Source organism: Coturnix japonica, chromosome 5 (genome assembly GCF_001577835.2).
Source record: "Coturnix japonica isolate 7356 chromosome 5, Coturnix japonica 2.1, whole genome shotgun sequence".
NCBI classification, from domain to species: domain Eukaryota; kingdom Metazoa; phylum Chordata; class Aves; order Galliformes; family Phasianidae; genus Coturnix; species Coturnix japonica.
The window spans coordinates 39,472,689-39,493,964 of record NC_029520.1 but is presented as its reverse complement, the minus strand read 5'-3'; the positions used below and the strand labels follow the sequence as shown (position 1 = coordinate 39,493,964).

The window sequence follows — 21,276 nt, the reverse complement described above, 5'->3', positions numbered from 1 at the left end:
TTTCCCCAAACTTGTTATCTTCACCTCTATGCAGTGTTGGGCAGCTGGTTTTCCTTCCCCTTGCTTTTAAGAACAAAAAATGCAGTTGATTTCTGGTTCTGCTGATTACTTTCATGTTTGACTTCAGCAGCCATGTGGTAAGTAGTAAAGCTGAGATAACTCCAGACCAAGTTTTGCTGCATTACACCTGTACAGCAGATAGCAGCGTCTGTGCAGTGAACCCAAGGAAATAGCTCTTTAGTTCTTACTTACGGAGCCTCTGCAGAAACTGCATCAACACTAGAAGTACTGGCTGATGTTGCAATTAATTTACCAGCTGCTAGGTATGATTTCAGACCAATAAAGCCATTGCAGCTGAAGATTCCCATTAGATGTGTTTGTAGGCTTTGCTTCCCACTGGCTGGGCTACTAAAATAAGCTGCACTGGCAGAAGCGTGCCATCACCAGTATGAGCTAGGTTTATTCTTGGGTTGCTAGTAAAGTGTGTTGGTGTAATTAGACTGGCAAAGCATCTCCCATATGGACCAATTGTAATAAGTGTGTGTAGGATGAACTAGCATGCGTGCTCTTCTCCTTTGACTGCATTCACGTACAGAGACGCTTGTTGGAAGCTTGTCAGCTGTATATAATTTTAGTGCTAAGCATACTCATTTTCTCAGAAGCTGCAAGCAAGTGTTACTACAATAATATCGTAAATGTGCATACTTTATTTTAAAAGGAACTATTTCATAAAGCCTCTGCATTTCGTAATAAGAAATTCATCCTATTTTATAGTGTGAAACAGAAGTGCTGTAGATATGTTTCCTCTCACTTCTGACTGAGCTTCATGTTGGTGCTCCTCTTCCTAGTTCTATTCCTGTTGGATTTCTCCAGTGGGGATAAATGAGAACTTGAGGGATAATTCAATGAAAGATTGGGAAATGCTTTGTGACGTGTCTCGAGTGAATAAATGAAGGATAGATCTCCTGGCAGTAAGCAGAAGTAAGGTCTTCAGTGCATGTGCAGCTTGTGCGACAGCACAAGCTAGTGCTTGAGGTGGGGCCAAGTTACCCACTGATTTGCCATCGGTGAGAGGTTTGACCCCTCCTGGAAGGGTGCTGGAAGGAGGAGGCATTAATGTGGATGTGAATGGCTTGTGGTGAACAAAAGGAGGAAATGCCAAGTGGTGGGTGAAGGAAGGGGCAAAGGCTGCAGAATGGTAACGGGATAAGATTGCTGGTAGCGGGGATTGTGAAAGAGGAAGCAAGCAAATACATACTGTATTCATCCTGCTCTTAATAGTTCCTGAAGGTGCTTGGCGTGCTTCTGCTCCATGCAAGATGAAATCCACTGCCTGAGAGATGACAGAGATTCAGAAACGGCAAGTGTGGTAACAGAAGCCAGTTGTTCTTCCTGGAAGAAGGAAAGGAACAAAGGGAGATGGCTGGTTGATGTTACAGCCCTGACATGTCCCACAGTGAAAGGCTGATCTCAGTGGTCGCAAGGAACACAGGCAGCAGCCCTGTCCGCTTGTGTCTTTGCTGGGTTCCATGTGCACTGGGAGCCTTTCAGAACTGAGTGTTTTGGTACAGCTGCATGTCAAATTATAAACCCTCATGAGCAAACTTAGCAGACTTGCAGCACGGCTCAGGTGAGAAGCTTGATCGTGGTGTAGAGAGAATGAGCGTGAGAAGGATGGTGGTCAGCTGGAGTTGGAGATTGGGGTAGAAATGATGACTTAAAAACAAGGATAAGAGGAGCATGTCTACTGTGTGGTGAGACTGGTGCAGCCACAGAGCAGTAAATAGAACTATTTAGCAAGGTGGTGTGGCATGGCTGTAATATACTGCAAAGGAAGGTGTTCACTGCTGAGTTGGGGAATGGAGTGGGTAGCTGAGCTGTGCAGGTCTGGCAGGAGCCCATGACCTTTGCTGTGCTCATTTTGCAACAATTGCTTGTAGGAGGTTATCAGGGATTCCAATCTAGGGGAGGATAAGAGATGAAGGGATACAGGGAGATGGCTGGAAATCCTTGTTAAATAAGATACTGAAACATCTGCAGTTGGTATTCTGAAATCTAAGTGGAAAGATTAGACTGTTGTATATAAGCCCGTGAGGTTAAAGTGCAGTGCTCTGCTGTCGGGACTTCTGTTTGCCTTTTAGTACTGCATATACTTTGGTCTTGGTTTACAAATAGTTTTCATCTGTCGGCGTTGCCAACTTTTTGCAAGATGAGAGTTAGTGTTACCTCTGTGTAACAAATGGTGAAATCAGTGCCCAGGTAAATTAGGTGACTTGGCTGCGGTTACCTGATGGCCATACTTTGGATCATCTGGTGCTGCTGAAGTTTCTAAGCCAGCAGTGTGGCTTAGAGGGACTGCAGAGAGGCTGCATCTTCCTCTCTTCATTAGCTGTATTGAATATTGCAGCAGAAAGTCAGGAGCTGGGGAATGCCATCTCCCCAGGAAGTTGTCCCCAGGCGGCTCAGCTCTCACTGGAGGTGAAGCCAGCAGCTCTGGTTGTTGCTGGGCTTGGGGAGAGCAGAGACAGCAGCAGGAGGCTGCTCAGAGCCTGAGCCAGGGGCCCGTTCCCTGCTCTCTCAGTGGTCTCTGTCCTGACTGCAGCCCTGCGCTCGATCTCTTCAGCTGAATTCTCCTCCAAACACTCAAGACTCTTGACTTTGCAAGCGAAGATAAATGTGACAGATCTCCATGCTAGTTGGTAAGGAGACATGTTGATTCACAAAGCGTATGGAGTAAATTCAGGTGAGTGGCATTATGGCTTACTGATTTGGTTTGGGTTGAAAACAAAAACAGAGCTGTACACACTGATGTTCTGCTGACTGAGTGCCGGGCTGGTCAGAGGGCTCAGCTGGCGTTGTGGCTCTGCTGCCCCAGCTCTTATCTGTGAGCTGCAATCCAGCTGCTGGCCGGTCCTCCTGCAAATATGCAAGAATGTGAAACAGCGGCTGGCTGGGTCAAGGAGGGGAGGCTGTCAGCAGGAGGTCTGAGTGAGTTACGGTCTGAGCGAGTTAGGGCAGGAGTGGCTGAATGGCTTGTTTGAGTGGATGGGTTTCGGCCCTGTGTCTGTGAACTACGTGGGCTCTCATCTAACATTTTTGCAGATGGAAATTGTAAAAGGTAACCGATGTCTCAGAAAATGGCAAAGAAATGCAGTGGGACGTAGCAGTGATCCCAGCTAAACAGGGTGACACGGTGCGGGCCTGCAAGGCCTTGGGACAGCTGTCCTGACTATTCTAAAGTAAAACTGCTAAAATGCTTTTCTTCTTGGCTTAGGAATGAGTGCCGTGTGAGGCTCTGACCGTGTTCCTGTGCTTGTAACGCACTACATTTGTGCAACAGGCCTTTTCTCTATTGGTAGAAATATTTGCAAGTATGCTATATCTGCAAGTCTCGCTTACTCAGGGAAGAAAACACTTGGTTTTTGTGGCTCAGGTTTTGGAGGTACCTGTTTTGGAGGTGTCTTAGTGCCGTGACCTTCAGAAGCTGTAAGATCAAACGCCGGGCACACAGGAGGTTGCAGTGTAATTGGCGCTGTCTGGGCTGGGCAGCTGCTTTTCGCGTTCAGATCAAGTTAGGTCACTCCCCTCGGTCTAAAAGTGGCACGCGAAGGTCGCTTTTGTTAATCGAGTTTGATACCGGTTATGTCAAGATAACTTCATCGGGACGAACTCAGGCCTGTTAGAGCACAGCTCTATAGGCTGCAGGAATCGACCGTTTTGCTTCGGTTTGTTTTCCATGTTAGTGGCGGCGGCTCGCGGCCAGCGCCGTGCGGCTGTAGCGAGGCGGACCCGGGCAGGGCCGCGGCCGGGAGACCTGCGCCCGAGGAGCCCCCGCACGGCGCCGGCACGGCAGCGTCTGCAAGCGGCGGGACGACGGGAGCGGCCCCGGGGAATCGCAGGCTGCGCCGCGTTCCGCAGGAGCCGGCTGGGAGCGGGCCGGAGCTAAGGGACACGGCGCTAAGGGACACGGCGCTAAGGGACACGGCGCTAAGGGACGGGGCCGAGAGCCGTCCCGCTCCGCCCGCGTCCGTACTTGCAGCTCAGCGCCCGGCAGCCGCTCGGGGCGCAGCCGCGTGGCTCCCGGCGGGGCTGGGCTGACCGACGTGCCCCGGGCCCTGCGCTGCCGCTCCGCCCGCCGGGCCGTGTTCCCGCGGCCGCTCCCCGTCCTCTCCCGGGGTCGCGTCCCCTCGCGCAGTCGCCGCCGGTATCTCCGCGGGGCGGCCCCGGTCGGACGCCGAGCAGAGCAGAGGCCGAGCCGAGCTGAGGCTCCGCGCCGCTCCGCCGCGTCCCGCCCCCGCCCGCAGCGCCGCCCGCCCTCCTTCCCTCTCTCCCTCTCTCCCTCCCTCCCCCCTTCGGGGCCGTCCCTCCCTTCGTTCCGCGGCTCTCCCGGCGCGGTGGCCCGGCCCACGTTTTCCCTCTCTCCCCTCCTCCCTGGTCATGTGTCGCCTTTTTTGTTTGCGGTGGAAACAATTTCTCGCTCTTCGGCTCTCGCCGGCCGATCCGCTGCCCGTTGGCGCGGGCTGTGTGTGCGGTGCGGCCGAGCCCCATGCGGCCGGCGGAGCGCCCCGACGCCGGGACCACCGCGCCGCGCCCGGGGCTGGTGCTGAGGCGCCATGGCCGCCCCCGTCAGATGAAACTTGGCGCCGCGGCCTCGGACGGACACAGCGCCCGGCGCTCAGCGCTCGGCCCCCGCCAGGTGAGACCCGGCCCCGCCGCTACTTGCACGGGACTCGGCGCGAGCCGGGCCGTGTTGCCGCGCTCGGTGCCGGCCGGGCGGGACTCGCGGGGACTCGGAGCCGCCGCGGGTCCGGAGCGTCGCGGGGCAGAAGTTTGAGTCCCGCTGCGGCGCTGCTGTGCGCTCACATCTGGCCGAGCGGAGCCGTGCGCCGCCGGACTGAGCCCCCGCACGGAGCAGCGACGGTCGCCTGGCAACGCCGTTGATTGGCTGCGCCGACGGCCAATGGGCGCGCAGCCCCCAGCCCGGGCGGCGAGTGCGGTGGGAGCGGAGCGCGGGGCCGCCCCCCCCGGTACCTCCCGGTACCTCCTGATAGCCCCTGATAGACCCTGATAGACCCCGACCGATCCTCGGCGGCACCGCGCAACCACGGCCCTGTGCGGGGCCCGGCCGTGCCCGCTGTGCCGGCTATGTCCAGCTGTGCCGGCTGCGGTTCCCGCGGGGAGCGGCGGGTCGGAGACGTGCGCTCCGCCGTGACCCCCGGTGTGTGCGCCGCTCCATTGTCTGCCGCCGAATTCCTCGTCGTGTCCGCGCTCGCGTCCTCCCTCCGGGCCGAGCCGCCCCGCGGGCCGGGAACCGAGCGACGCCGCCGGGCTGGAGGCTCCGGTACCGCCCGGGGATCCGCTCCGGGAGCAGGAGGCACCGAAATAAGCGAATGAAACAGAAAGAGAGCGGCGCGTTGTCATGGCGACGGCGCAATCACATCGCTTCGCTGTCAGCCGTCGCGTAGTTCCCTGCTCGGAAGCTCCTGGGACGCAACTTCCATCCGCAGCCGGAGTTGCGCGGTGCCCACCCGGGGCTATAGGAGCTGTAGCAGCTATAACAGCTATAGGAGCTACAGGAGCTATAGGAGCTATAAGAGCTATAGGAGCTCCGGCACTGCTCGTTTCCTCCGGCTGTGTCGGCTGTGCCGTGCCTTTCCGCTCCGGTAATGGCTGCGTCGAGTGGAAGTACACGGAGAAAGACCCGAGGAACTTCCCTGTTTCGCTTTTCTGTACCGTGTGAAAGGAGCCCGTTGCGTTTCTTCCTCGGAACGACTTTCCTCCCGTTAGTCCTGGTAGATACACCGCTCGTTTTGCTCGTTTTGCTGCCGTCTGTGCTTTTTGTCCTTTAGAACGGTATGGGGAGTGAGTGTAGGAAGTCCATCTCTGGTGGTCCGTGGGTGCAGAGGATCTCTGCCCTTCTCTGCACTCGCACAGGAGGCTGCCTGCATTGAAGTGCATTGATCCTCACCAGTGTTTATGTTGCTGCTGGCCGTGCCCCCAGTCCCGGCAGTGTTACTGCACGGCAGTGGCAGTGGGGCTGTGCTGCTGCTCCTGGAGCTCTGCTGCTGTTCACAAGCTGCTCCAACCCCCCCCCCCAGCTACACGGGTCCCCCCATCCCTGTCAGCTCACCCTGCGCTCAGCTCCCAGCACCTTCCTCCTGCCTTGGGCCATGGCCGGGGCAGCTCGATGCAGGTTAAAGCCCTCTCTGTTTACATACACTTTCAAAGTGCTCTATTCCTCTGGTGCTTGTTTCCCCGTGTCTTGGCCCTGGTCCCAAAGCTACTGTGTGCTGCTTGCCCTCCCTCCCTCCTGTTCTGCTTTGGAAGTTGTGCTGTAATGTTTCAGTTGTGCTGCAGCATTGCCTGTAGTTGGATTGAGCCCTCAGCCAGTGCCTCTATCACAAGGCTGTTGTGTTGCCCTCAAGACCGAAACAGCTGAACTTAATCTGAAGCAACTGCTCCTAAGCCTTCCCTATACCCCCCTTTTTTTTTAATTTACATGCTTATTAAAGTGATATGATCGGAGTATTCAATGGTTTGATACACGTATTCATTATTAAAGTAGTGTGTCTCTGGGATTTCCTGCGTGGGGCTTCAAGCGCAGGGAGTACTGAGGCACGTTGGCATTATTGTATCATTCCATGCATTGAAAGTTCTTTACTTGCATTGAGTTCAGGCTGCATCACCCCATGTTTGGGAGTGAGCTTTAATGCGGGTCTGTTGTTTTTAAGGCAGATGGCACGAGGCCAAGCAGCTGGTGGGGAAAAGCTGTCAAAATGTTACACAGAATGTACCTTTACCAGCTAATAACTTTTTGTCTGTTTCTTTTCCCCCGTTGTGGGACTTCCAGGAGCCTCTGCCTCAATGGGTCCAGTCATGCCGCCCAGCAAGAAGCCGGAGGGCTCAGGAATCAGTGTTCCCAGCGGACTGAGCCAGCGTTACCAAGATAGCGATTTGTCAAAGGCACTTCACGATGACGAGGACCTAGATTTCTCTTTGCCTGCCATCAGATTAGATAAAGGGGCCATGGAAGATGAAGAACTAACTAACTTGAACTGGTTACACGAAAGCAAGAACTTGCTGAAAAGCTTTGGGGACTCGGTGTTGCGAAGCGTCAGCCCCGTTCAGGACATTGGTGATGACACGCCTCCGTCCCCTGCCCACTCGGACATGCCCTACGATGCCAAGCAGAACCCCAACTGCAAACCTCCTTACTCCTTTAGCTGCCTCATATTTATGGCCATCGAGGACTCGCCAACCAAAAGACTGCCCGTAAAGGATATATACAACTGGATTTTAGAACACTTTCCGTATTTTGCAAACGCTCCCACTGGATGGAAAAATTCTGTGAGGCATAATCTGTCCTTGAATAAGTGTTTTAAGAAAGTGGACAAAGACAGAAGTCAGGTAAGTTTGCAACTGTGGAGGCCTGTCTGGTAAAACTCAGCTGCTTATCCCAGAACGTATTCATAACTGTAAAGCATAGGCTACACAGTGCTGTCTTTGGTAACACAGTTCATTGCATCCAGAAAACAGGCATTTCTTTAGCATGGCTCATTCTGATTTTACTAAATTCATTGTCTAGACATCAGTAAGAAAGCAGTCGGTGCGTGTGTTTTCTTTGCTCCCCAGCTGGTGTCTTCATGCGTAGTGGTTAAATATTGTTTTTAGTTACCGTGCTGTGGTAATGGTTTCCAGCTCTACTAGATGAATGTAATCATGTTATAAATAGGCTGCTTGCTGTTCTTGGCTTATACAAACGTATAGTGAAAGGCTATGCCTTACGTAAGAGGCCATCTCTTTTTTCCCCAGTCTGTGTCATAGTCAGAAAAGAGGGTGTTTTCTTCATTTTTTTCCTGTACGAGCAGAAGTAGTGCTGACTTGTCAGGGTGAGGCTTCATTCTCTCACAGGTAGGAAGAGAAGCTCTCCGAACAGAGCAGATAGGTCTGGCATCGGAGGTGAAAGTTACCAGAAACTCAGCCATTCTCTCTCTGGAGTTTTGCAGCTTCTGAGAGCAGCGCAGCGGCAGAAGTCTGGGGAGCAGATTGTTGCTTTCGAATCTCCGCTGTTGCTGTCTGGTTTCATTGCTGAATCCTCAGCTGCATCTGCAGGAAGAGGCTGTGTGCGAGGGAATGGGGAAATGAGCCGCGCCGCGGAGGCAGGACTTTGCATAACCTTGTATTGCATAAAGCAGACTGGGAGCAGATAGCATTTTCCGGAGGGGGTGGGCTCCGGGACCTGCGGTCTGGGATGAAGCTTTGGCAAAGTACGAACGCAGTGATAAAAATACCAGCTTGCAGATTAATTTCACAGTCCTTCCCACAGGTTGGTGAGCTAAATAGCAGGTAGAATCACGTTGCTGCTGCTCTGCAGTTGGCTGAAGGTCAGAAAGGGAGCACTTTTTTTCTGGCAGGAATAATAGGTGCTCTCAGCTGCTGTATTTCAGTTAAGTTAGTGCTGTGATGGTCTTGTCACTGGTTACCTTGGAGTGAGACTTCTGTTGGTGGTGCTGTTCTCCCTAGTTTGGGTGTGATTGAACTTTAAATGCTCTGGAATAGAAGGTGTTTTGTGGATGAAGAGCCTCACGTTACCCTAAGCTAACAGCTGTTCATTTAAGATGACTTAACTTTCTTTTCCCTGCACCTTTACTTTTCTAAACGAGCGACTTCTTATTTTGTTTCTTTTCAACGTGGTTCCCTGAAATGCACAGTCCACGTGTTGGAGATCACACGCTGTATGTTGGTATTCTTATAAATTCATTGCTGTGAACGATTGTGTGTGAGATTAAAAAACTTGCTCCTGAATTGGATCTTGCTTTGTGTGAGCTGGAGCCTCAAATTCTTGTTGGGAAGGAAGGCTCTAATAGCAAGTGCCACACCAAGCTTTTATGGTCCTGTCCCAGGCTGTAAGAAACCTTAACACACAGCGCATGTTAAAAAAGCAACCAGTGCTGTGACTGGCAATGCATGTGTTTAGTGCTGCCGTTTGTTCTATCCCCTTCCTCTGTTTACAAGCTGACTGTTTAAATTACAGCTTCCTTCCTATGAGGAACTTGTATTCATGCATGTCTGTCAAATACCTGCGGCCTTCTAAGATCACAGGAACCATTCCATGAAGCACTTCTCCACGGGGAAGGGGAGAAGCACAATACATGAGTAGTCACCTGTGTCTCGAATTCATGATTTAGAGCCATGGTTACACAGCGAGACAGTAAGATGTGGGGGGAGCCCTTGCCTGTGTAAGTAACAAGGCCGGGTTTTATACTCCCTAGAAAAGCATAGGATATGAAAAATAATTCCTGCCATCATTTCGTGCTCCTGAGCCCTTAATAACTCTGCAGTCACCCTGCTGGTAGCCAGCATTAAGGTAATTGAGAAGAGAATCTGAAACTTTAAATGCACAAAGTCAGGTCGCTTAACTCGTGTCCTGGCTAAGGGATGTGGCAGGTGGGGATGGGAGCGCAGGGCTGGCGCTGGGGCCGGGTTGCTGAATCAGGTGCCTGACAGCTAATTGTGGACTTGGAAAGCACTAACCTCCAACTGCTGGCTTTGAAAGGCAGTCATGTGCTCACACACCTCCAGAGCTGGTTGGGGTGCCTTACAGCAAGCAGCTCTGTTGCTGACGGCAGCCTGCAAATCTCATAGGGTGCCTGAGACCTTGGGGTGGGGATAACTCTCCATTACAAGGAATCATCTCATGCCACTTCTTCCAGTTTGTAGCCACGTTCTGCAAGTTGCAGGCTTAGAGCGTGCCTGTCTGACTGTTTTTATGTGACAAAAAGCATTTGGCAAATGGCATCTCTGAAATGCTAACAAGCCGGGCTCTGAAACGTGGGGTGCAGGGAAGGAGTTAATGGGTGCTGGGAATTGCAGGCATTTGCTGGCTGATGCGCGCTGACACACACTGAAAAGCTTGGAGCTTTCCTCTCAGAGTTGTGCCTTCCACTGTTTGTTTGTATCGCCTTTCGGTAAATGGCTTTGCTAAAAAAAGTTCTGCTGAACACTTAATTCCTTTTTGGATTCCCTCTGCATAGTAGTTCCCTCAGTCTTGGGCTCGCTCATTTATATTCATGGCTAAATATGTATTTAATAGCCTGCAGCTCCTCCTGCGTGCGTGTGAATGCTCGTATTTCCTGATCTGAGATCCTTGCAGCAGAAAGAACTTGCAGGCTGCATCGCTTTGCTATCCAGCTTGCCCTGCTCTGGATCTTGTGGGGGAGCAGTTGTTTTCTCCCCAGCTGTGCCCCTGTGTTGCAGCAGTGCACAGGGCTGCCGTGCCATCGGGCCATGGTGGACGTGTGTGACTTTGCAGTGAGGCCGATCTGCTGGCCTGAGGCAGGCAGGAGGACTGAAGAAGGGAAAACGCTGAGCCCTTGATTGTGCAAACCCCTTTGCATTGAGCTCAGCAGTTTAATAATAGTTGGCCGGAGTATAAAGTGTCACATGATGGGGAGCACAAGAGGAGTTCCCTGGCTTTGTTTATACTGCTGGACTTGTGAATTCAGTCATTCAGATTAATCCTATTGTGAGCCCACAGATCTAAATGTCCTCTGGTGTGTGTCCCGTTTAGCGCAGCCCTCAGCCCGTGACTCCTGTGACTTCCTGCCATCTGCTCCTTGGCTGCGGAGAGGAATTTTTCTTGTATATGCATCTCCATAGCAACGCGTTTGCAGTTGATATGGAAAGTAAGCAGTTGCCCTAGCAACGGAGTTACTGATGTGGCAGCTCCTGAGCTCGCAGGGAAAGGGCTGAGCTGGTTCAGACGCATTATGTAGGTTTGCTGTAATTAGAGCTGCGCCCACTAGTGCTGCTGCACCCGAGGGTCTGTTGCAATATTTTGCGATAAGCCTCATTTTTTTCTCCTTGCAGATCTGTGTTATTATCCGTGTAGGGATTCCTGGTTTGAACAAAGGCCGATAAGGTTGCGTTTTCAGGGCGGGTGATCAATCTGTGCCTTTTATGAATGCAAACTTTGCTGACTGTTCTTATGAAATGTGAGCAGATGAAGGGAGAAGATGCTTGGTATCACCGACTTCTCTGCAGTTCTTTGGTCTCACTCAGCAGCCCAGTTATGGAAGAAGATGCTCTCATCCCATGCCTCGTGCTCTGCTGCCTTTGTTTGCTGGTCTGTGCTGCTCCGGGTATCCCTCCTACAGAGCGGGCTCCTCTTTGTGTCTGCCCTGCTTGTCTGAGGCAGAGAATGGTGCACGTGTTCCCAGCTGGGTGCATGCTGGGGAAATTCAAGGCTCTTGAGGGTTTGTTTGGCACTTGTGCTGAGGGACGTCTCAATAAAAATGTCTCAGTAAAAATGTAGTGAGAGTAAGGGATATGTTTATGGGGATGGGACAAGAAAATTCTCCTCTCTTGATGTTGAGGTTATTCTTAGAAATACATGGACCATAACTGGGTCACAGAGATCCAGCAAGGCTCCTCCTCCGTCTGGAGCGGGCTGTGGGACCCGAGGCCGCCTGAGTGTTATCAGGGTGTGCAGGGTGTCCTTGTGTCCTGCTCAGCCTGCTCTGTGCCAAGGCCAGGGAGCTGGTGGGACCCCAGGTGCAGCGTGGGGGCTTCTGAGGAGGCCTTGCAGGGAGCACGCTCCCTCTGAAGTGATACTGCCTGTGCTTTTGGCAGGCAGAGCCCTGCAGGAAGGTAAGAGCTGGCTGCAGCGAGAGGCAGGGCAGCCTGGTTGTTCTTTATTATGAGATCTCTTAATCCAATCTGCATACACACAAAAGTGGTAGACTTGTGGCTGTGTCCTCCCTCTGCTAACATTCAGGAAGATGTCCTTTGAAAGCTGTTTGGCCCTCTGGGTATGGAAACAATCTTCTCCAGTTCTGATACCACTGTCACCTAGCATGACCCACATAGCATAGGCATCAGAACTGCATTGGGTTTGTATCATCTGGTTGGAACTACAGTGGAAAAACCCCTTGAACTCATGTTAAGGACCTCAGGTGATGCTGTTAATAAAATGATGTCCTAAATGAGCAGATCCAATTGTTTATGACCCAGATTGTTAAAAGAAAAGTGTGTTTGTTAAACTACAATTTGTTGTGTTTAACCCCAGATCCATTTTCTTATATTTCAGTCTGTCACACATGTGTTCACAGTCATCAGAAATGCACCCCTCAGATTAGTTATTAAAGCAAAGGGAGTCATTTCTATCCAGAGAAATCACAGCAGACTCTGGAGCCTTCCTCTAATATGGGATTTCCAGATATCAGACAATTTATGGAGAGCTTTCTTGAACCCTTTCAGTTTTGTTTTTGAAGTGCAAAAGCAAGGAATGACACAGAATATTTAAATAATAGATTTCCTAAGGCTCTGCATGGAAGTGCTCTTCCATTTAGCTGGCTTCCAGCTGGTTGACTGCATCACTGCTTACTCCTTGCAGTAGAGACTGCGTGTGTGTGCTGGTTTAGGGCTGTACGGTGCATAATTAGCTCTTCTTCAAACAGTGGTAAGAAGCTGGTGATATCCAGAGGCCTCTGCACCTCCTGTCTCAGTTACTGGTGATACCTGGCCCTTAGGGAAGACAGGCAGTGTGCTGTCCCCATCCTGGGGAGCTGTGGTGGGCTGCCAGGCAGTTGACCTGCTGGGTATTTGGGGTGAGTGCTCCATGCAGACATGGTGTGAGTTGTGTTAGTGCTGCAGGGCCTGGACACGAGGGCCTGGGCTGTGCGGGCTGGATGGAGCGAGTTGTCGGCCGTGGCTCCTCCCAGTTCTGGGCTGTGTGCTCCAGCAGCGTGCTGACACGCTTTGGCATTTCAGCGACCAGCCCTGGATCTTGTTGCAGATCGGATCCAGCTGGACTTTTTTTTCCCCTCTCTTTCTGAATTCTCAAGTTGCTTTTCAGCTCAGTTCTCAATTCAGGTCACAGCCCAGCAGTCAGTGATGCTGACACAACCGAGGGAGCTATGACAGGGGCGGCTGGGGAGTACCTTTGGTTGAGGTGCCCGAGGGGCAGTGACAGCAGAGGCCTGATGGAGGCCACCCCCGCAGGGAGAACAGGTCACACATGAGATCATGGGGTTGGGCTTGGAGGAACCCCAGGGATCACTCAGTCCAGCCAGTGCTCAGCAGAGCCACCCTCAGCAAAGGGACGTAGCCAGACAGGCTCTGAGTGCCTCCAGAGTAAGAGACTCCTTTTCTTCTTCTGAAGATGCTGGCTTTTGGTTTTCTCCTGGGAGCAGTTGTTCAAGGGGCCAGTATTGAGGATGTTTCACAGCTGGTTTAAATTGTGCCCAATGTGAGCTGCCAGCACCAGGCACTGCCCCCCAACAGCCTTTGCTATACAGATGAGCCCCCCTTCTCCAGGGTCACTCTGCGAGCTCCTCTCCAGCTCCTCCCAGCAGCTGTGTCACAGCACAGTGAGCTGCTGGAAAACTGTTCTCAATGGGATTCTTTTTCAGTGGGCTGATTTGGTTGGCTCTTTTTCAGCTCCCTGCTTGGCTTGTGGTCTCTGTGGTCAGGTAGTACCTGAGGCAGAGCAGGCGTGGGCTGAGCTCCATTCAGATAGGCAGCAGCTGGCAGCTCAGAGCTGGGCTGTGGGACACGAGCAGTGGAGATGGTTCTGAGGGAGCTGTGCTGGGAATGCTTCCTGCTGGCTGCAGCAGAGCAGCAGGTTATGCTGCACAACCTTATTCCTGGGCAAAGACCTCTTGAGAAGTGCTTAGGAGAGCTGGTGGTGATTGAGTGGTGTGACTGTGAGTGCTGCTTGGGCAGCCTGAGACAGCCTGCGAGGTGCTGAGGAGCCTTCCTTCCTTCCTGTGAGCAGGAAGTGTCTCATGGAGAATGGGCAGAGCATTGCTGGATAAGGCGTCATGCAGACAACCCATGTAGCTGCAACAACACAGCGCGCTGTGGTGCAGTTAGATGTGTGGACACAGATTTCCTTTAAATAAAAGCCACACAACTGCATCTGGTTAAGAATTGCTCAGTACGCCCCTGGGGAAGCACTGTGCTGCACACTGGTATGTATTTTCTTTACGCTAATTAAGATTTCCCTCTCTGAGTATTTACTTTTATCATTTGATTCATCATCCGGTATTTTGAACCAGTGCAGGTCTCTGCCATGCAAAAAAAGTCAGTGAAGAAAGTTTGCTTTAACAAGACACATGTGGATGTTGCTGGTTTTCTGGTACTTCTCTGTTTTTCTCCATCCTCCCACCAGTTTGGGCTCTTGACTTCAGGGGAGCTGCTTTCTGGTTTACTCTTGGGTAAGTACCAGAGAGCTGAGACTGAGGGCTGCGGAAAGCAGCAGTTGTAGCCATAAATGATGTCGCTGGCTCTTACTTGGTTATCCATAATGGTCATTTTAGAGACGGTACATTTAATTAGTTATGTTTTTCAAATTCCATTCTGGATGTTATGGAAACTTTGCCCTGGAAACTGGTGTAGGAATCTTTGAGAGGACTCATTCCAAGGATCCTTAAACGTGAGTGGGTTTTTCCTTGCTATGGTAGGAAAGAGACCAGATTGCTGTCCTGTGACTTAAGATGCCCAAACTGTATCTCCTGCATGCTCAACAGTGAACAGTAGCAGTTTGCTGAGTAATACCAGGATTCTGATACAGCGGTGTGAATTGCTGAAAAACACCTGTCAGTAAGCAGAGGAATGAATGGAGGTCTGAATAGCAAGGAAGTGTCTGTGGCACTGCGTGGAGCAGAAGCTTATTTATAGCATTTTGCACAAGAGAATCTAGTTGAATACTAACAGCAGAATTCACACCAATTCAAGCTATCAGCAGAAAGTTAGGCTCTGCTCCAGGGCTGTATTTATGAGATCCCATGGCTGCCTGCTGTGGGAGGGAGCTCACTGAGTTGTGTTAACTATGGCAAATGTTTTTCTGATATTACTGTGGAAAGAAAAGCCTCCAGTGCAACTGGTCGGGCTGTGGGGGTTAATGAGGGCTGGGGCTGGGTGCCGACACGCCTTGTCTCAAGCTTTCATTTCCATATTTTCTCTTTTCCTCACCCTTTCATTTGAAAGGCAGAGAGTGGGAACACACTTGTCCTAAGGTGATGCGTGTTCTTTTTGAACTGGGGAGGAGGTTTTGAAATGCTCTGCTTTTAGATTAGGAGGAAGGAGGTAATTGTCATCGTTAGGAGTAGGTGATGCAGAATGTAATGAAAGCTGCGGTTTTGCAGCTAGGTCTTTTCTCCTTTAATTGTCAGGTAGAACTAAGGATTTCACGTGGTTTGTCTTGAAGAATAAAATTCTTTCCTTGCAGGATAACTGCTTTTGCAAAAGTTCCCTTTAGTATCACTACCTTGTACAGCCTGTCTGTGTGCAGCCTTCTCCAACCCTACAGCAGGGAAACTGCATGTCCAGGGATCCTCACTGCTCATAGGAACGCTGCCAAGTCTTTGGGGAGGAATGCTTGATGAATGTGAGAACTGCATGCTGTGGGCTGAGCCGGAGCTACAGTTACAGCCAGGCCTGGAGAGAAAATGGTATCTAGCTCCTGGGTCAAAAGGCATTTCATCCTGCAGGAATTGCCTTTACAGATTGTGTTCAGTTGTAAGTTTCAGTGAAAATAATGGTAGGGTTCTTGCATTCATTCACCTTTCTTGAAGAACTTCTGTGCTGTAGATGGGTGGTGTGAATGATTCATTGGTTTACAGGAACTGCAGATGTAGGTGTTTCATTGGGAGGGACTAGAAGTTACGTGGTTGGTGTGGCTGAGATAGTGGGACATCAGGCAAGCGCTTTGTTTTTCTGTTCTGGCAATTGACATTACACATTATTGTTACATAATTGCCTCATTGCACTAATTAATTTGGCTTTTCTCTCTCTTGCCCCCCTTCCCTAGAGATCAATGTTTTCTCTAAGGGCTCGGTGCTTAGTATGCAGGCCTCACTGTTGTAAGGGTAGGGTTGTTGATTTTGTTTTGTTTTTTCTTTCCAATTTATTTCAAGTTCTGGTGCTTTTTACACTTTGGGCTGCACGACAGAGGAAAGAAGCTGTCATAAAGAGATAAATGGCACTGAAGACTCAGTGCAGAGCTAGCTCCCAGCTATTGAGACAAATGGGATTTTATTGTTCAGGCTCTCCCTCCTCTTCTGCTTAAATTCATTTGTTTTTGTATCTCTCTATCCCCGTGTGTATACGTACGTGTGTGTAAACTCTACATAATTATTTTGGTTTTCAGATCATCAAAACACTTGTGAGGTGAAATGGGAGCAAAAACAGTACGAATTTGGACTGTCACACAAAGCTTTCCACTTGCTCGCATCCCAGCATTAGGAAAGCAGCATGCTGTGGCAGTGGCATGTGCAGAATTTCCTTAGGACAGATGTGCTGTGCTGCTGCAAATGGTTACCAATCAGTCTCAACAGATTGCTTTAAATCATGATGCTAACTAACCTGAACTGTCTTTCCTCTCCACTTGTTAATTTTTATACTTTCAGGTTTTGCTAAAACACCTGTAAGACTTTGGTGCCTTTTGGGGCAGTGCTGCTTGTGTTTAGAGGAAATCAGTTCCTTCTTAGCTTAGAAAGTCTGCTTTGGTCTGTCATTTACTGTTGGCTCTTAGAGCTGAGTAATTTGGAATATGGGAAAACAGAGACATAATTATGACCATTTCCACAAAGAGAAGAGCTTTTCTGTCATTCCTCTTGTTTGAGAAGAAATACAGAATTTTCATTTAGAAAGCTTTGATTTTAATTTGTAGTATTGAAATGGAAAGAAAGATCTTGCTTTCTTATCCTGTTTTTCTGCTGAGTTGGGAAAAAGAGCAGGAAGATGTAGTCCTGTTCCCCCAGCTAAAATATTTGCATTATTTTAGTTTCTAAGTATACGTGCTTGTGATTTAACTGCTTTTGCTAATTAGCATCTGCTCCTTCACCACCACTTGAGTCCCTCTCACCCTGCAGTGGCAGTATTGCCAAAAATCCCTTTGGCTGGGCTCGAGCTGACGGGACAGACTTCTGTGTCTTGATTACGGTACAATTACCCATTTGTGTGCTGCATCAACCTCAATTTATTTCCCTCACAATTTATAAATTAGGGGTCACAGGCTTGATTTTGAATTTGCACTCTGAATCTTTAATTTAGCCGTGCGTTAGGAGGGGGAAGAATTTGCTTCATCAGTGAGCTCTGTTTTTTCCTGTTTTGACTGTCAGTTCCTGTTGTTTGGCATCAGTTTGAACAGCGTGATGGTTCCAGAGCTTGCTTAAGTGGCTTTTCAATTCAAGCCATGTGTAACTTCAGCTCTGCTAACAGGGTGGGATTGCTTCTCATTCTTCATACAGATACACTGTAACATATGTATTCTGATGCATGTCTGTAATGATCCAGATGAGTTTTCTGTGTTGTGTGGCTTTTAAGGTATACAGGGTAACACTAGTGTCCAGATGTGTGTGTAAAAGTGCAGATGCATGTGATAGGGATGGGGACAGCAGTTCCTATGCAGATTTGTGCCCTAACATTCCTGAATTTGGCTCAGAAATCATGATACCATTTAAAATAATGGGAGATGTCTTGTTTTCTTAGTCTTTAAGATCCCTACCATCTCTTTACTGTTATTGTTTTTTTTCCTCTTAGTTCTTTATTGTTTCCATCACCTAGTAATAGAGCTGTTCACATGCATGGGTGTGAGGATAACATGGCAGGGTGAAGGGCTTTAAGTCACCCTTGTGCTGTGCTGAAAGCTCATTAGCATGTAAGAAAAGAAAGAAGTTGCAAGGCTTTTTGAACAAAGTTTTTCGTTTGTACACCGTCTGCTATTTTTGGTGTGTCAAACGTGAAGGCTTCCTGTGTGAAACCGATAGCGAAGAAGATCACAGAAGACCTGGAGCAGTGACTCAGGTCACAGCAGGCCTGTTAGTGTGACACCTGTGTCGTCAGAATCGCTTCATTTTGGCATTCTTCAATGAGATTTTCTTTTCCTTTAGAGGGTTATATTTGTTCAAAGGCACATTTGATCTTGAATAATTTGGAAGAAAACAATTTTCCATCTTTCAGTTCTGGACTGTTCGCAGCGTTAACGTCAGATGCTGGATGGATTGTCAATTTTTGTTACTGGAGTCCACTCAGAAATGGTTTCTCCCTGTTTCCTTCCACTTCAGGCACATTAAGTTGGATAAATTCGTGCACTGATGTTTAATCATTGAGCACTAATCACCTTTGTTCAGTATTGATCTGCAGCCTTTTTGTATACTATGATTATCATGAGTAATAGCCTGCTGCTAAGTAGCAAGGATTGGTGCAGACGGTGAGTTAGCCCTGAGTAGTGCTGCTGCTGCTTCTCTAATTTCCAGCAGCTCTTACTCTTGTCATACAGCATCACTTTCCTTTTCCCTTCCCTGGCCTTTCCTTTTCCCCCAGTTCTATGCTCCAGCTGGGCGCAGTCCTTCCTGCAGACACGTGTCATTCTCCAGCTGTACCAGTCCCACACGCCTGTGGTTGCCCATGGGATCCTTTTCCTAAGCAGCACATCCTTCTTCCTCCTCCTCTCAGCGCACTCGTGTTTTACAGGTGGCTGCCTGTGAACATCACGCTTGAAAAGGACTGCTTGTGAGATAGGAAAGTTAAAAAAAGGCTGGGGAAAACCCAAGTAGGCAGGGCTGTGGTGTGTGGGTTGAAAGCTTTTTTCCCCCCTTCCTCCCACCCTTACCTTACAGAGTAAAAGACCCAGTCTGTGCGTGAATTCACTGTTCTGAATAACCTCTCTTCTCTGCACACAACTGATGCTCACATCCTGTTTTCTAGCAGCTCGACCAAAGCAGCGCTCTGAAGAGCGGTGTTTCTTTTTCTGCTGGGTTCTTTTCGGCTGGCTCTTAGTCTGGCTCTGCTGCCTGTGGTGCATGTCCTCCTATTCTCTTGCAAATCTAAGGAAACCTGCTTTTCCTTTACGTCACTGTGGGATTTGGAATAAAGTGAAGTGGACCTTAAACAGAGGAAAAATATACACCAAGTGAGGATTCTTAGTTATTTGGACTTTGAGGAATGCTTTGCTAATGCGGAACTGGTCTGTCTGGGAAGCAACATGAATAAACCTGTGAGCCCCATTCCTGCCAAGCTGCAGACTTTCATCAGGGACTTGCTGTCTTCCTTGAATGTATCTAAGTGGAAATATTTGTCTTTTTTTTTTTTTTTTTGCTTTAAATCCACTCACACCAGTGAGTCTCTGTCCTATTTGTCTAATGGAATCACTTTGCCTTCTTTAATAAACTACCTGCGTACTTTTCAAATCTGTTTTGTTGGTGGAAGTGCTCAGGGCAGCTGAAAGGCAGCATTAATTACCTGCTCTGAAATGCACTTGATGGAGTGGCTCACACTGCAGAGGGCCTTCGTGTGGAGCCATGGCATGGTGCATCTGCTGGGATTGTTTAGCTTGGAGAAGAGAAGGCTCCCGGGAGACCTCATTGTGGCCTTCCAGTACTTGAAGGAAGTGTATAAACAGGATGGGAAACGGCTGTTGATGAGAGTGGATAGTGATAGGACAAGGAGGAATGGTCTTAAACTGAGATGGGGAGGTTTAGGTTAGATATTGGGAGGAAGTTTTCACACAGAGGGTGGCGATGAACTGGAACAGGTTGCCCAAGGAGGTTGTGGATGCCCCATCCCTGGAGGCATTCAAGGCCAGGCTGGATGTGGCTCTGGGCAGCCTGGTCTGGTGGTTGGTGACCCTGCACATAGCAGGGAGGTTGAAACGATGATCTTTGAGGTCCTTTTCAACCCAGGCCATTCTGTGATTCTATGCTGCTTTCTGCCTTGCCCCATTTGCAACCCATTCAGCTGTGCTTATAAAAACGCAGGCACTTAAAAACCCAACTAAAACCTAAAGGACAATTGCCTTTTTGCATTGTTAATTAATCTTACTGTCAGAACTTTGGAGACTGAGCAGCCTTATCTCTCCTTACTGTTTTACAAGCCCAGCACAGGTGAGTGCTGGTGCTCAGGCCCTGGTGCTCCTACAGGCAGATACTGCCCTGACTTCATACTGATGTGCACTGAGCAAGTGAGCCAGACCTTTGGGCACAGCTGAGGAGTTGTCTTGTTTGGGGGGATGTTTGCAGTGCTGGAATCGCTTGTTTTGCTCTCTAGTGTTTGTCATTCAGTCATGAGAAAGAGAAAAAAAAAAAAACAAAACAGTAAAAAGTAACTATTTTTGACCTTGACGTAGAAGTGGAATTGAAGGAGGGGGATCGGGATGTGTGTGTACAGGTGGTATAAACGTGTGTTGCTGTGTGCTGTGGCAGTGGGCACTGAGTGGGGCCTTGCACTGGTGTGTGTCTGTGCAGTGCCAGCCTTAGCACACAGGCCCACCTCAGAGCGCTGCTGCCAGGCCACATCTCCAGCTGTCCATCACCGTGCCTGGATCTCCTTAATTCATCCCATGAACCAAATGAAGCGCTAAGCAAGGGAAGCCCCTGCATTAAGCAGTTAAGGAGAAAATGGTGCCAATCCATTAGCTTTTGTCAGGTCTTGCTTATTTCTGTTTTTATTTGTGGCTAATGGAGTTAGTCCCACCCACTCCCTCCCACCGGTTTCTGTGAGCTGTTAACCCCTTCCCCTGGCAGTTCTCTCCCTTGCTCATTTCATCATTAAGGCGCTGGCAGACAACGCCTGACCCGCTGACCTCCAGCACTGATCTAAGTGTTGGATAATTTTTTGAGTATCTGTTGTGTGAAGGGTTGTTTTAAAATCGCTCTGGGTTTTCAGATGCTTTATAATCATCTATTTGTGGGAGCAGGCACTGTTCCCTGGCTGTGGAGGCAGCTCAGGGATACTATGTGTCACATTGGCTGGCTGGTACTGGGGGGCTCAATCCATGACACACCGCCTGCATGGCCACTAAGGGGCTGCTGCTCTGGAATCTTGGCATGCTTTTTTTCTTCTTCTGCCCTTGACTTTGCAGGTGACCTTGAGCTCTTAACTTCTTTTGTTTCTGCGCGTCCTCAATTTTCAACAGAGTGGGGCTAATTGCAGTTTCTGTGCGTACGCAGGAATTCTGTAGGCTGACCCAGCAGTAGCAGTGCTGCTTGTTTCCTTATCTCCTCAGGCTCACTGTGATGGCCTGCCAACAGCTCTGGCTCTGGGCTCCCTGCTTCCCAGCCCTGTGCCCCCTGGACCCCATGCTGTATTCCTGCTGGGCAGCGCTGATGCCTTTTCTTGTCCCCTGGCCTGGTTGGCTTTGGGCAGGCCTGGGGCTGCCAGGCATTGCAAAGGAACAGCACATGTCTGCTTTAGTTATGAGCAAAGCTTTGTTTAAGGGCAGCAAACAATATTCTCTACAGGCGCTCACAGGATTTCCATATGGCTGTGAAA

General features: G+C 49.7%; 1 protein-coding gene and 2 long non-coding RNA genes across 11 annotated transcripts in view; 2 read left to right on the top strand and 1 right to left on the bottom strand.

Moving 5' to 3' along the window:
• FOXN3 (forkhead box N3) overlaps positions 1-21,276 on the top strand; it is a 167,292-nt gene that overhangs the window by 51,476 nt on the left and 94,540 nt on the right. For 2 of the 9 annotated variants that reach the window (XM_015865299.2, XM_015865298.2), the window contains exons 1-2: positions 4,394-4,696; positions 6,851-7,407. In XM_015865299.2, the coding sequence (XP_015720785.1) occupies positions 4,438-4,696; positions 6,851-7,407 (816 nt within the window). In that variant the 5' untranslated portion in view covers positions 4,394-4,437. Of the gene's footprint in view, positions 1-4,393; positions 4,697-5,591; positions 5,793-6,850; positions 7,408-21,276 lie in introns of those variants that run through there. The other 7 variants (XM_015865304.2, XM_032444685.1, XM_015865302.2 and 4 more) reach the window with 6 other exon arrangements.
• Positions 692-3,952, bottom strand: LOC116653457. The gene is made up of 2 exons (XR_004307296.1): positions 3,447-3,952; positions 692-1,392 (listed from the first exon to the last, which is right to left on the bottom strand). It is a non-coding gene; the product is annotated as an uncharacterized LOC116653457 (long non-coding RNA).
• Positions 7,416-11,313, top strand: LOC116653456. Its single transcript, XR_004307295.1, has 2 exons — positions 7,416-10,771; positions 10,870-11,313. It is a non-coding gene; the product is annotated as an uncharacterized LOC116653456 (long non-coding RNA).